Below are 16,552 nucleotides of genomic sequence, written 5' to 3'. Positions count from 1 at the left end.
GATCTTTAGTCCACATGATTCCCACATGGATCTAATTTTTTTTTTTTTTTTTTTTTTTTTGAGACGGAGTCTCGCTCTATCACCCAGGCTGGAGTACAGTGGCACGATCTCGGCTCACTGCAAGCTCCACCTCCCGGGTTCACGCCATCCTCCTGCCTCAGCCTCCCGAGTAGCTGGGACTATAGGTGCCTGCCACCACACCCAGCTATTTTTTTGTATTTTTAATAGAGACGGGGTTTCACCGTGTTATCCAGGATGGTCTCAATCTCCTGACCTCGTGATCCGCCCTCCTCGGCCTCCCAAAGTGCTGGGCGTGAGCCACCGCGCCCGGCCAGATCTACTTTTATTTCTTGTGAAAAAATATAAAATTTATGCATAGGAGGGATGCCCATTGTTTAAGGGAGAATCTTGGCATGGCTTACATATCTATAAAAGATGCCATTTTAATAATTTTTAAACAGAAACAGGATTTCATCTCAAATCCACAATGCATTTATTCATTTAATACCTACTTACTGGACATTGTACCTGGCAAGATCCTTTGAACTATCTGCCAGCAACTCTTCAAAAGTCATTAGAGAACATATATTAATGGAGAATATTTCAGATTTTCTGCCTCCCCTCAACTGTTTTCAATATTGGGCTTTTGACTTTCATTAAAGGAATAAGAAAATTAATCACTATATTTGCTGGAAAAGGGTAACTGAGGACACTGTCTATTTTGTCTCTTAGTGCTCACTGGGAGAAATTTCTTTTAGTGATAAGTGGCATGAAGCAAGGTAAGCACAAATGAACAAGCAAATATATATGCTTGCCATCTCTTTGTCAGGTAGATTCTTCCTGACAAATCCTTAAACCTGACCGTTACCTTGACAGGAGGTGAACCCAGGTTTTGTGGGTCTTAAGACCTATAATTTGGAATCTCTCTTTGAGAAAAAAAGTACAAAATAAAAATGTGACACAGAGCCATGGAAGGTGCCCACATGAGAGAGGGGATCTGATGTTAAAGCTTCATCAATTTCACAGTAAATCAGCATCTTGATTCAGTCAGGGAAAGTGGTCTCTTCCCACCCCATACCCCTCCACATTTGTTCTGACTCCTATGAGTTGCTTATATTGCTTTCTTACTTGAAAAGCCCCCCTCCTCTTTCTTCTGCAATCCATAGATAATGTTTTTTTCAGATTTTGGTCCCACAATGCCTTCTTTGAATCTATCCAGTAGAAAAAAGCTCTCTCTTCCTTTAAGGCCCACGACCTTGTATAGAGAGCCCAGGGTATTTTGTAATGAACTGCTCTATTTGAAGTGCATACTACTATGCCGTCTCCAGTAAGGTTATCCACTATCTGGGCACAGGGACTGTTTTTACTTTTAGACTCACTTACTGCATTTCTGGGTACAACAGAAAGGAAAGGAAAAAAGGAAAAGTATTATAGAAGCAAAATGAAGAAGTTTAGAGTCGGGAAGACTTGGTAGAGTCCTAACACTGCCACTTATTAGGTAGAGCCTTCATCAGGTCACTTAACCTCTCTGAGTCTCAGGTTTCTCACTGATAAAATGGATATAATACTGATACTTATTTCATATTATTGTTGGGAAAATTAAGAGCTTTTATTCATTCACTGAGTATCTATTTTTGGTATAGAGATGTCGACTAAATGTGAATGAGAAATACTTGCTGCATAGGGGTTCTCACAGCTGAGTTGGAGATGGAAATTTATAGTGGAACAGGATAAGGCTATAATAGACATCTGAACAGAGCATAGAGCCAGACACATAAGTGCTCAATAATAGTTGTTGAATAAATGAGTGACACAATGGGGGAATTCAGAAGAGAAAGTTCTGAATTTTTCAAAATAAGAAATCGTACAGACTTGCAGAATCATCTCTATGTAAACATAAGGGATATGACACCACCTGGGAAGCTGTAAAATGCTACATGTTAAAGAAAATACAAGCAATAGGAAAAAGCAAGGATTAGATGAGGGAAGAGAGGGAAAGGGGGCTGGAAGAAAGGCCCTAGGATAGCAAGGAGGAGGAAGGGATGTCTGTTGACCCACCTGGCCAAGTGTGCACTCCATGCCACCAAGGAAGTCGGCCTCCTTCAGCCCATTGTGGTTGCTGCTGATGTCATGGACTTCAAACCGCAGGCGCTGAACCTCCTCAAAGTAAAAGTCCACAGTAAACAGTTTTGAGTACACTGGGTTTATGCAGGTGCGAATCACCTCAGTCCTGTCAACCTGCAAGGAGAGAGAAAGAGAAAACCTATCAGAGATTAGGATTATTTTTATTATTACCCTTCAAACAAATTCATCTCAGAGCACCTCCCTTCTTCCCAACCATAAATGCTCCCCAGCAAGTCATTGGATGGGCAGTCCGAAAGTACAAAGTACAGGCAATACCTTCAGAGAATGAGACGAGTTTTAGGGAAGAAAATAATGTTAGACATGTAAATAACTTGAAGATTTAGAGCTCATTGTATGAGTTTGCATTATACAAAATTGTATCATTATATCATTATGTCATTTTGTTGATGGGAAAACTGAGGTCCAGGGAATTGAAATGAGTGGGTGAACATTATGAACAGTAAAAATTTTTGAGTACACTGGGTTTATGCAGGTGCATAAATGATTGATTGATGCATTTCATGATTGATTCAACCTTGTCCTGCCTAATGTGCCTGAGGTCACATCTAGGCTCAGGAGGAAAGAAATCTGTAATTGATTAGTGATGTCTGGTGGGCACAGTAATGGAGAAACTGCTATGTAGGGGTCTCATTTCAGCCAGCTCTACTCTAAGTTTCCTAATCCATGATTTCCAGCATAATGAAGTAGAAAAACCATGAGAATAGATAAGACAATAACTGCCTTTGGTCTTGAGTATGCCCTTTATTAAGTGTATAATGTTCACCCATTCATTTCAATTCCCTGGGCCTCAGTTTTCTCACCAATAAAATGAAAATTAATTAGAGGTTGAAAAGTTCCTTTCTGCTCCAACATTCCATGAGCTATGATTTCCTTTGTCTTCTGTGATAATAGTTTGTCAGTTGTCCCCCTCTCTCAGATATTAATACATCTCTGCCACTTTCTGCACTATTCTGTGACATAGGAGGCTGATGTCTATGGATTGATTTTCCTGGCACCCTTGCCCTCTGGGTTCTGGTTGGAGTCAGCCAAATGGAGGACTTGGCAGGAGATCAGAGAATGGGAGAACAGAGAGGTGCAGGCATGCCTCTACACACACACATTCTGCTAGCAGACTTCCTTCTGCACAGGGAGCTTTTGCTGGGATTTGGTAACATAGTGCCTCTCTCGTCCCTTCACATTGAGGGGTAGTAATGGCTTCCTATTGTTGCTACCTCCAATGTCTCGGATACCTCACTTTCTTTGTTGGCTCTTTTAACCGTGCCCATTCCCGTGTACAGAGTTTAGTCCTTTAGGTTAAACTGTTTGGGCAGGCCATCTGTTTTCTGCTAGGATCCTTATTGCTAAGGTTCTTTTCCTACATACTTGTAACAAGTAAAAATATACACAACCATTTTTATTTTGGGAAGCTTTTAAAGACTAAGTTATAGATAACCCAAGATTCTATAGCATCCCTGTACTGGAGATACCCATCCTTCCTATTTTACAAATCAACTGGAACCTCTATGTGCTGTCAGCTTTCAAATAGAAACATGGTTTATTGGATGTTTTCTGACATTTGTTAGCACAAACTATGAAAAGCATTTATCTCACTTTCATATGAGTAAAGGAAAATAGTGTCTCAATAAAGGGAAAGCAGTTCTTAACCATATTACGCATGTCCGTCCATGTTGCCTAGCAAAGAAAATCTGATATTTGTTCTAGCCACCCCTGACATTCTTCAGTTCAGTGCTTTGTCTCCACCCCTAGCCCTTCCTATGCAGGGATGTATGTGAGAGCAAATTGTCCTTTAAGGAACACCAGCTGCCATTATTGGTTGGATGGACAATCTGGGTTGCAAGGAGAAGAGTATCATTCTGATTATGTCCCCATCCAATAAATAGGCATACAGAAAACCAATCTCTAACCTATTGCTGACTAGAATTTTACAAGTTACTCTTCTGACCAAAGGTTATCTGACTGTTCCAGCTTCCCAAGGAAGACCCAGCTTCTATTTGAGCTAAATTTTATATTCTTATATGATGTTCATTCAGAGGGTGATGGGACTGATTAGGCCAATTGTGCAGGTACAAGAATTTACTATATCAGCATAATTTTTCTGTTGTTCGGGGATAATAGTTTTGAATAACATAAATTAGAGATCATAAACTGGCATAATATATGCAGGCATAAGCTAACTTGAAGGTACTTTATTTGTCCTAGTCAAAGTATTTTTCCCTTCATTTTCCCACTTAATAAGGTGGCTGTTTTTATTACCCTTCCTTTAGAAAAAAATTGGAATATCTGGCAACCTTGGGCCACATTTCTTCATGGCAACAATTGGAGACTGTCCCATTCAGACAAAGCATTTACTCTTCGCTTCTCACAGCAACTTCCAGGCCTTTCTCCTTCATTGAATTTCTCTTCCTGCCCCCTAGAGGCATTTTTGCAACATCTGGTCCAAATTCATGGAATAATGAGCCATGTAAGAGATTTATTTATATTTATATTGTATCTTTCGATAGAGAATTTGGAAATAACCCCCAAGAAGTATGCTGTGTGTGCATTTGACATCCTGAAGACACAGAAAGGGCACCTTCTCTCCTTGTTGTTGGAAGAGAGTGCTGAGTAGTTTTAGATGATAGAAGACAGGTGATGGAAACTCTAGTCTTTGTTATTCTCCTTTAACTGCCCCAAAGGGTACAAGTAAGTGATGTGCACCGATTCTGGTACTTTTCTTCTAACTTCTTGATTTTCCAATGGCATTCCCTTATAGATGTAAAGTTCACGTTGGCATCAAGACACACACCTCACACACACTATACAAGGTAAGCTGCCAGCACTGAGTGACTTGGTTTTTTGAGCGAAATGACAAGATAGAAAGACATTAAGTGATAAACATTTGCATTAGCAAGACAGATGATTTCCAAGGATAATCAGAAAGCCACTAAGAATCCTGAATATAACTGCTCAGGAAAAGCAGGAAAATGACGATAAGGGAAGTGCTTGCAATAATAAATGCATATTTGAAAGATGTTTTAAAATATTCTGCATTTCCAGTTATTATGGAAGATGCATTATTTTTTCTGGTGGCTAAATCCAGGTTTCACATGAGCAACAGGGCCTAGGATTGTTCGTTTCTCATTGAGAGGCATCAGGGTCAAGGCAGTTGTTTCCAAAAGATCATTCACTTACTGGTGCTACGAGCTGCATCCTAATCAACTGGGGGTGGGGGGGTGGGGGCTTTCTTTACAACTCAGATTCCTGTTCCCTAACCCCAAGTCATTCTGATTTAGTGAGTATAGGGTAGGACCCAGAAATCTCTAAAAAAGTGTTCTAGAGAATTCTGGTGTAGGAACATCAGTCCTAGGGGAAATGAGGAGATGTAGGGTTTATCTCATGCTCTTGTGTGAGGTCAAGTTTTATTTTAATCTTGCTTACCCTCTGTTATCCAGTCTGCAAAAATGCAATTGCTTATCTTCTCTCTTCCCTAATCGTGATGACTGATAAATTCACATTGCTTTATAGTTTACAGAACATGCTCACATCCATTTTTAAAATTCGATTCTTATGGCTATCATGTGATGTAGATATATACTACTTTACAAATGAGAAAAGTCAAGGTTAAATATCAGCACAAGGTATTGAATGTCAGAAAGGGCACTTGAACTCATGCCTTTTGACCTCAAAGTCGGACTACTTTCCTCAGTTCATGAGCATCCTTAGAAAGGACAAAGGCAGCTAGATTATGGTGTGATGGTGAGAGACTCAACCATTGATATTGCTTCTCATGAGAAGCTTTTAAAAATATCTAAAACATGACCAGGTGCGGTGGCTCAAGCCTGTAATCCCAGCACTTTGGGAGGACAAGGCAGGCAGATCACAAGGTCAGGAGATCAAGACCATCCTGGCTAACACGGTGAAACGCCGTCTCTACTAAAAATACAAAAAATTAGCCGGGCATGGTGGCAGGTGCCTGTAGTCCCAGCTGCTCGGGAGGCTGAGGCAGGAGAATGGCATGAACCTGGGAGGCGGAGCTTGCAGTGAGCTGAGATCGCACCACTGCACTCCAGCCTGGGTGACAGAGCAAGACTCCGTCTCAAAAAAAAAAAAAAAAAAAAAAATCTAAAACATTTTTCAGTCTAGCAATAAAGTCAATAACAACTAACACTTTTGGAAGGCCTGCTATCATGGTGCTCATTTTAAAAAAAACAGCATTATTGAGGCATAATTGGTATATAATAAACCACATCTATTTAAAGTATATATCTATTTAAAGTATACAATTCAATATGTTTTGACACATATATACTTGTGAAAACAGCACCACAATCAAGAGAGTGAGCATATCCATGCACCCAAACTTTCTTCTTACCCCTATGTATCCTCATCCTCTCAATCTTCCCTCCTACCATTCCCAAGAAACTACTGATCTGCTTTCTGAGACTATAGTCTAGTTTGTATTCTTTATAATATTATACAAATGTATATTATAATATACAATTTGTGGTCTTTTATTGTCTTTATCCTTTCACGTAATTATTTTGAGATTTATTCATGTGGTCCTATCAGTGGTTTATCCTTTTATTGCCCCCAGTCAATTACAGATGGACATTTGAATTGTTTACAGTTTTTGGCTATTACATATAAAACTGCATGACATATTCATGTACAAGCTTTTGTATGGGCATGTATTTCCTCTTCTTTGTAGGAGTGAAAGAGATTTTTGTTTAACTTTTTAAGTTCTAGTAGGTGTGGAGTGGTCTCTCATTGTGGTTTTAATTTTCATTTTCCTAAAACTAATGATGCTGAGGCTCTTTTCTTATGCTTACTTGCCACCTGTGTATCTTCTTTGATGAAGTAGCTTTTCAAATCTTTTGACAAGCACTCTGTTTTCATTCTTATAACATTATGAGGTAGGTACTGTTATTATCCTCACTTACTGGGAGATAGAGAGACCGCCATAACTTTTCCAATTTTACACAACTTGTAGGTAGCGAGGTGGGATGTGAAACTATGTAGTTAAGCTCCAGAGCCTGTGTGTTTAACCTCTATGCTATATAGTTATGCAAATTTGAAGAATTTTTTCATAAACACTGTTGCTCAAAGTAATGCATCAGCCAGACGACGAACATAAAATGTGGAACTGATAGGGAAAGTCAATGATTGAGGCTGCAGTTTTGTCTCTGGAGATCTGATTTATCCACTGGACATATTGGAGATACAGTGGGGGCCCTGAACACTGCCCATAGAAATTGGATTGTGTGGCCGGGCGCAGTGGCTCACGCCTATAATCCCAGCACTTTGGGAGGCCGAGGCGGGCGGATCACGAGGTCAGGAGATGGAGACCATCCTGGCTAACACGGTGAAACCCCATCTCTACTAACAATACAAAAAAAAAAAAAAATTAGCCTGTCGTGATGGCGGGCGCCTGTAGTCCCAGCTATTCGGGAGGCTGAGGCAGGAGAATGGCGTGAACCCGGGTGGTGGAGCTTGCAGTGAGCCGCAGAGATCAGGCCACTGCACTCCAGCCTGGGCAACAGAGCGAGACTCGGTCTCAAAAAAAAAAAAAAAAAAAAAAAAAAAAAAAAAAAAAAATTGGATTGTGTGCGGGACAATGTGTCATCAACAAACAGTTCAAGACAATTTGTACAATGGCCATTTATTCTCTGGGACTTCCAAGGGCTGGAACTGCCACAGGCAAAGTTGCGGGAGAGGTGAGAGCTAAATCGTGTGACGCTATCAGTGGGGAGGAGGTGAGGGCAAAAGCCAAAATTATTGTCAGTCACTGAATGCTCTAAGGTTTCCTGGAGAAATTCAGGCCCTTATCATCCCATGGGTGATAGGTCTTGGTAAAGAATGACATCATAGGCCAGAGAGAGACAAGAGGCCCTCAGGGCAGGCTTATAATTAGGTATTCCTTCAAACTGATATTCTGTAAATATTTTCTCAATATTTATTTAGTGAGGGTAGGAAGAAACTAATTTTCTCTGAATGCAGAATGGCTTTCTTAATGTTTAAAAATAAAGGATTTATTACAAGCAATTTTTCAAACCAGATAACTTCCAAGGAGACATATTAAACCACACAAAAGTTAGATAATAAAATGAATCACCAAGCCACCAGAAATAGCATTACTCAATTTCAGGATTTCAGCTGCTTGTGACTGCTGATTTTAAGTGACTGGCCTCAGAGTTAGTGGCTTGCCCTGTAGCTGCAACAAACAAGTTGCAGATCTCAAAATCACTCAACAGAGAGAGAGAGGTTGGTGCTGATGAGACACGGTTTTAATTTTCAATTAAAATGGATTTTCTACTTAGTTAGGATTAAAACTCTTTAACAGTTTGCTGGTTGTGTAAAGAGTCTCATGTGGAAACTTGAATTGATTTGTGCCATTTCTGTGTGATATGTCTACATACTGAGGTTGCATCATTTCTGGCTGTCTGGCTGATCTGCCACATGGACCAGGGGTTCCTGCTCACTAGTTCCTAGGACTAAAAAATTGCCTGAGTCTTTGACAGCTTTTGTTTCTCCTTAATAACTTGGGTGGAAGCTGCCTCCTGCCTAGTAAATTATTAAATTCCTTCTTGAAATGAACGGCAAATTAGGTGTTGACCGACAGTGATGGTAACTTTTCTGCTCAGGCAGAAGGCACTTACATGTTATCTTCTTCAAGCCTTACCCTCATCAACTTTAAAACATACTTTTATTTCACAGTTTGATATATTTGAAATTGGTATGCGTGTTTTAATTAATTATATGCCATTGTTTAATTGGAATATCTTTGAAATTGGAGTGCATGTTATAATTAATGATATACCATTATTTAATTGGAATATCTCTGAAATTGGGATGCATGTTATAATTGATGATATACTGCTTAATTGGAATATCTTTGAAATTGGGATGCATATTATAATTGATATGTCATAGTATAATTGGAAACAATTTTTTTCTTTCCTAGGGATACATTAAAATAATGGTTCATTTTAACACTGATTTATCATTTTATAAATGATCCTATTAAATGTATCATTCTAACTTTGCAAATGATAAAATAAAACTGTGCATCAGAAAAGTAGTGGCAAAGGTAAGACTCAAATCCAGTCTTTCTCACTCTAGAATATATGTTATTTTTATTATACTATATCATTTGTTATAGGTTGAGTTTTATCCGTCAAAATTCATATAACAGTATCTTAGAATGTGATTTCATATGGAAATAGGATTGTGGCAGAGGTAATTAACTTAGGATAAGGTCATACTGGAGTATGGTGGGCTCCTGATTTGATATGACTAATGTCCTTACAAAAATGGGAAATTTTGACACAGACATGAACACAGGGAGAATGCCATGTGAACACAAAGGAAGAGAGCAGAGTGGTGCAATCTCTGTTCCTCATTACAAGCCAAGAAATGCCAAAGATTTCCAGCAAAACTACCAAAAGCCAGGAGAGGGGCATTAAGGAATTTCTTCCTAGTAACCCCAGAGAGAACCAGTTCTGCTGACATCCTGGTATCTTGATCTTGGACTTCTAGCCTCCAGAACTGTGAAGGAATAAATTTCTGTTGTTTAAGCCACCCAGTTTGTGGTACTTTGCTCTGGCAACCCTAGTAAACAAATACACCATTCTACTTCTCTAAAGAAACATCCAGACTGGCAGCACCATTTAATGGATATATCTCCAAAAAAAGCACTCTTCACCCATCAAGCAGTAAAACCTTCAAACACTCTAGATTACACTGAACGAGTGATCTGGCATGACAAGTGTTTTTCTCCCACTTTCAATCCATTGAACCCTGCCTTCATCCTCCTGCCATGCACTTAACCTGATTCTCAAGTAACAGGGCCTCTGGCATGCTGGGTTCTGTTTATGGATCCCCTGGGATGAACATGCTGGAGAACCTAGAGCTAGACATTCGTTTCACCAGTAGACATAGCCTAGTACTTATGCTATTCAAAGCAGACAGCAGGGTTGCATCCTTGCTCAGGAATGTGGCTCAGAAGTAAACGAAATGAGTGTCTCCCTGTAGGCACCATCAGAGAGGTCTCAAGTACTAATATGTTCTGGGTCTTCCCCTTCCTTCATTGGCCTCCTCAGTACCTTCAAGGTGCTGGATCCATCCACACAGAGCCTGAGCCAATCCTGCCTGATTTGCCACACAAGCATAGATCTCAGCTACATCTTCCAGTGCCAAATGCCGCATGTCCTCCAGAGCTGTTCCTTTTCCCCAGTGTGAGTGTCCAGTTTGTGAGGCTGTTTTCTGATTTCTCGGTTTGTATGCCTCATTGTCTTTTCCCTCAGTCCACTCAGCTTAAGGGGCTTGTCACTGTCCTAGTGCTGTGTGATAGAACTTTCCATGATGTTCTTCATGGTCCAAACTAGCCACATGTAGGTATTCAGCACTTGAAATGTGGCTAGTGGGACTGAAGAATGGAATTTTAAATTTAAATTTATTTTGTTTAAATTTAAATAGCCACATGTGGACAGTACTGCTCTAGCCTGTGCCAGCTCTATCTCGCTGTAGATTAGTGAAATCCTGTATAATACACACATATTTAATTGGCCTGGAGATTCCCAGGTGATGTCAACATATATACTAGTAATTCTCAAACTTTTCTTGCATCGAAACCACCTGGGGATCTCCAAACCAATTAACTTGGAAACTGTGTGGGGGTGGCAGGGAACCAATGCATCAGCAATTTAAAAATCTACCCAGGTGATTCCAATGCACAGTTAAGTTGTAGAACCAATAATACTCTATTCCAACTGTTATGGCTCAGCTCCAAAGTAGATGACGACCAGGAACCAGGGCTAGTGTGTGATCTACTCTGAATACCACACCCCAACCTCTGGATCAGACTTTGTATGCTAATACTTTCTTGCTTCTTTGGAAGCTGCCATTTTGACTGCTGCTTATGTCACTATAGGACATAAAGAATGAATGAAAGAAATAATCGTATTATGGGCAAAGTTGGTTTATTTGGATGTTTTATCCAATCAAGCACTCCATTAACTGGCACACTCCCTGTTTGTGAAACAAGAGTTAGTGAATATGGTATCCATTCTCCTTTACATCCCCAGGTCTTTCTGCTCTGCTATGTACCAGGAGACCAGCCCGCATGTGGATTGTTTCATTCAGGTTTCTTGGCCCAGCTCACCTTCTTTCAGCCAATGCGAAGCACCAGTAGGAGACTAGAAGACAGGAGGAACCCATGGTGTACCCTCTGTCTACAGGCCCTCCTAGCCGCCCTTCCTGCAAAGCTCCAGCTCTCCCTGGGTTCCAGTAACACTGCCACCTCTGCCTACTCACCAAGTCCCTCTAATAGTAGCTTCTGACTATTGCTAGTCCCAGGGCATCTCAGAGTCTCTTGCTGGCTCCTTTAACCTTGCCCACACATCTTGAAGCGGTCCCTTCATGAACATCTCTTTTTCTGCTGGAACTTTGATTGATTCCTTAATGCTCTTAAAAATGTTTCAAGATATTACAGAACCTGGAAGAGTTTCTAAATCTCAAGGGCAGGTGAAAGTGTGTCCATTCTGATGGTTCATGATTAATGAATTATGGGCTTTTAAAACTTTGAAAACTGGTAATACATATGTGATTTTTGTGGTAACTTCCTATTAGTAACAACACCATATTTCCCAATTTTATTCAACGATGGATCATAAGGAGCATTTACTGAGCAATGGGTATGCACCAAGAATTATTTAAACCACTTTACATACCTTATTCCACTTAATCATCCCAACAACTATATATTATGACTGACCATTTTACACATGAGGAAACTTAGAATCAAAAAGGTTAACTTGCCTAAGGTCACCCAGCTGTTGAGTGATGGAACTACTTGAGATTTCCCTTAAAGCTGTTTCCCATGACATAGCACCTCTCTTGAAGAAGACAAATATATTCAGGTACCATCTGACCATAGCAATTATTCAAGTGGGGCCATTCTGAATGCTCAATGCTCCAAACACCATCGTCTGGGCAACAAACCCTGAAAAGTCTCTTCAGTGTGACTGTTGAGTGTCCAGCACAGTGTTTCCCAATCTTCAAACTTTCTCTTCCTCCTCTTGTTATATTTTGCTCTTCAAGTTCCTTCCACTTAGCTAAAGCCCCCCACTAGAATAGCTGAGGAGAAATCAAAATGTTCCAGGCCGGAGGACAAGATATGATTCTATAACATAAAAGATGTTTTTCAGTCCTAAATCAACCGCCATATACCCCCCACTCCAGCTGTAAGCTGGCACATAAATATCAAGCAATCAGAAACTGCCTCACAAAATTCATGCCTGCCTGCTAAAAGCAGGCAGAGCCTGCCAAGATTGGGAGCAGGAAGGTGTTGGATTGCAGTCACTCGAACTTGCAGTGACTGTCAGATCCTCAGTTTATAGATGCTTGGAGTCTAATCCCACACAAGTGTAAAGCAATTTTCACTTCACTCAGATGTTGGTTATTAACAGGATGTTCCCACCAACTCATTTCTCTGTCACAGCTGTGGAGTCCTCCAGAGAGGTCATCCGAGGATGGAGAGCCTTGGTTTTCTTATTAATTGATGTTTGAAAATAGTGAAGAGGAACTCATCTGTGGGATGCTGCATATGCGCCCCAGGTCTGACATGCTCAGCAGCCAGCAGATTGGGAAGGTGGCCTTGCTGAGGCCTGCCTCAATCCTCCTCACGATAGGTGTTCCAAGGAAGGGTGAAGTGATGGGGGTTGCCCTGAAGCTTGGGATCAGCTTCCTCGGGTCCAACTCCCCCTCCTTCACCAAGTCCTTTAGAATCATAAATTTTTGTTCCGCTTATTAGTCAATTCCCAGTTGACCAAATTGTGAATTAGTCCGCTGATCCAAGTGGACCTTCTCCAAATGCCACTGGTTAGGGAGGAGCCCTTCACCCTATGCCCACTGCTCTTTCCCATGGCACTCTGTTGTAAATCAGGAGGCATTCGCCCCTCCCTAACACTTTGCTCTTACCATGAAAAAGGTAGGATTGTTTTCTTGTGACAACATCAATGATTTCATGGCTTAAACTTAGCCTCCTAGAGGACTTCAAAAAAAAATAGCAACCAAAACCTTCTTTTAAAATGTCTTATTTATTCATCTAAAGTAAATTCTTCCAAAATGATTCCAATTAGCAATTTTTACGGATTTCCATGCATTTACTCATTTACTCAAGGAAGACTGAATGAGTTCATATGACTTTTTCAGCACTGGGCCCTAGGGATTCAGCATTAAGCTACTTCTTGACAGCAGTAACCTTGGATCTTAAATTCTTAGAGTTGATTAAGGATGGGAATGGCAGTGGGTTTCCTCCTGTCTCTCAGTCCTGAGGGATTGGTGGACATGTGGTGTTGGGAACACATCTGAAGCTGTCTCTGAATTTAGTGAGAAGAATGATCACTTAGCAATGCCCGCCTTGATTGTAGGAGGAGTAGGAGTATCTCCTGTGTCTCATGTATGTCATTCCTCATCTATTCCTGTGGTTTAATTTTTAGTAGAGGAAACTGAGGTCCATAGATATTAAAATGACACTCTCAGGCCATTCAGTGACTCATACCTGTAATCCTAGCACTTTGGGAGGCCGAGGCAGGCAGATCCCTTGGGCCCAGGAGTTCAAGACCAGCCTGGACAAATAGCAAGACCATGTCTCTACTAGAAACACAATACAAAAAATTAGCCAGGCATAGTGGCACACTCTTGTAGTCCCTGCTACTCAGGAGGTTGAGGTGGGAGAATCACCTGAGCCCAGGGAGTCGAGGCTGCAGTGAGCCGTGAACGCACTGCGGCACTCCAGCCTGGGCAACAGGAGTGAAACCCTGTCCCTCCCCTGCCCCCCAAAAAAAGACACTGTCAAATTTCTGTAACTACTCTGGCAGTTGAGCTATGAATCCAGCTATATCACCTGATTCCTGGTGCAGTTCTCATCTCACCACACCAAACTGCTTATTTCCCAGCTTCCTGCACAGGGTGCCTACAAGGTCTAGGGCTTAGCACTTCAGCATCAAGGTTTAAACATAAACATAAACATACACACATTCAGCCTTTCATTGTGGTTTTGTTAGTAAGGCCTTTCCCTCACAACATAATTCTAAAAAAACAGTTTCCTAAAAAAGCAACCCTATGGAACTAGGCCATGCCAGGAAATGAGTTAGCCCAGGAACCCTACTTCGCAAACATCAGTCAGAGAGGACATCACACCTCTCCAGACTGAGATGGTGGGCTCACATAGCAGAGCATTATCATCAGACGTTACTGCATGTCCTCTAAATGTGATGATTAATACTTTAAAGCAGCATTTCCTGAAGCGTGTTTGATGAACACTAGCTCTACAGGCGGCTCCAGAAAATAAACTGTTCTGCAGTCAAATAAGGTTTGAGAATCCTTCCCAATGTACCCTTCCCTTAGGAACTCATCATGCAGAACAATTTTAAAGGGTCTTAAAGAGTTCTGTAGCAAATAAATGTGTTAGGTTGTCTAATATTTTTCAAACTTATTTAGTCCTCTCTTTCTCTGTCATGAAATACATATATTAATATCCAACCAAAGACATTTTAAGAAGCTTGCATTGAAGTGTTAAGAAAATATATATCTCTATTACATGTTTTAGAGGCATTTTCTCTGAGAGCAAAGAAGTTTAAACACAAGTGGAGCAAGTTGACTTCATACTCCATGCTTGGCAAAGTGCCAACAACATAGTGTTTGTTCAGCATTTTTTATTATGTTAAATTAATAAACAAATGAGACACCTATGAATGCATTTGGTATTTTGCCCAATTTCCATAGACCCTGCCTCTATTTTTCCCTGATGTCTCTCTTGATCAACTTCTCTCCCCTACCTCCTCCTAAAATGTTAAGCTTCTATCTGAAGCCAAATCCAAGTTACTACAAATTCTTGTCATCATGAAACTAGCTCAGAAGTTAGAGTGGCAGAGATAGCTGGGTTTCTTCACAGCCTGGGGCAGATTTCAATATGTGCCACAGGTCCCCCTGCTTTCTCTCCACAGTTAAGTAGGGCCACACAGCTTTGTTCAGGCATGAGTCTCAGGCCCTGCCCAGTGACAAATCCAGGGTAGTGCCCATGTGGCAGTAACTAGCTTCATACCTGGATTGTTTTCCATGGTAGCCCAATGACTGGCATCCACTCCTTCTGCCCCATTTTCATATATATCACTTTTTGTTTTACTAGTTTCTAAAAGACTTCCTCTTGAAACCAAAGAGTTTGCAACATTTTACTACAGTTTTTAATGTAAAAGTTGAAGCTACTGTCTGGGCGTGGTGGCTCACGCCTGTAATCCCACACTTTGGGAGGCCGAGGTGGGCAGATCACGAGGTCAAGAGATCGAGACCATGCTGGCCAGCGTGGTGAAACCCAGTCTCTACTAAAAATACAAAAATTAACTGGGCATGGTGGTGCATGCCTGTAGTCCCAGCTACTCAGGAGGCTGAGGCAGGAGAATCACTTGAACCCGGGAGGTGGAGGTTGAGCCGAGATCACACCACTGCACTCCAGGCTGGCTACAGAGCAAGACTCTGTCTCAAAAAAAAAAAAAAGTTGAAAATGCTTACACAAGGGTTGAGAGAAAGCATGGTGGGGTGGACACCCAGAGTTTAGGGATCACATTGTTTTGCTTGAACCCTGACTGCCTGGGCCTTGTCTCTACCCTACAACAGGCTGAGTACTAGAATGTTCTAGACTATCACAGATGATATCAACTCCTTTTCTACTCTAGAAGATTCAAGCTATTCCACACACCACAAAGCTCTCCAAATGCAGACTTTTTTCTCCTATTTCTGTTCCTGATAAATAGGATTGGTAATCAGAAAATTAATCTCCATGGATCTTCAATTCACTACGAACCACTTGGGTTGAATGAATCATTATGGAAATTACCCTAAGACTGTCACAACATAATTTCTTTATTAGAAGAGCTAAAAATCCTTCTCTTCCTTTTTCTCCTTCCCATTCTAAAACTTCTGCTTCCCCTGTCTTTAAGTGCATTCAGTCCCTCTTTTTATGAAGTATCGTGTCTTTTTTTTTTTTTTTTTGAGAGGGAGTCTAGCTCTGTTACCCAGGCTGGAGTGCAGTGGCACGATCTCAGCTCACTCTAACCTCTGCCTCTCGGGTTCAAGCGATTCTCCTGCCTCAGCCTCCTGAGTAGCTGGGCCTACAGGCGCTCACCACCACGCCCAGCTAATTTTTGTATTTTTAGTAGAGACGGAGTTTCACCATGTTGGTCAGGATGGTCTCGAGTGTCATGTCTCTTTTAGAGGCATCTCCCACTAATACTCTGGCATCACTCTTACTCACTTGTCATTAATTATGTTGATACAATGAAGGGATAACATTGCTGGATCCTTCATAAGGTGAAAGAACTATTAGTGAGTGTGGTCAAATCTTAAGTGGTGAAATTTCCCATCACACTAT

The 16,552-nt window shown here is 41.0% G+C and overlaps 1 protein-coding gene across 2 annotated transcripts in view; it reads right to left on the bottom strand.

Moving 5' to 3' along the window:
• Window positions 1–16,552, bottom strand: part of CPNE4 (copine 4) — a 526,338-nt gene that overhangs the window by 196,758 nt on the left and 313,028 nt on the right. For both annotated transcript variants that reach the window (XM_058433630.1, XM_032143732.2), the window contains exon 3: window positions 2,059–2,238. In XM_058433630.1, the coding sequence (XP_058289613.1) occupies window positions 2,059–2,238 (180 nt within the window). The remainder of the gene's footprint in view (window positions 1–2,058; window positions 2,239–16,552) is intronic.

This window comes from Hylobates moloch, unplaced genomic scaffold (genome assembly GCF_009828535.3).
Source record: "Hylobates moloch isolate HMO894 unplaced genomic scaffold, HMol_V3 SCAFFOLD_22, whole genome shotgun sequence".
Classification (NCBI taxonomy): Eukaryota; Metazoa; Chordata; class Mammalia; order Primates; family Hylobatidae; genus Hylobates; species Hylobates moloch.
This window is presented reverse-complemented; position numbering and strand designations above follow the sequence as displayed.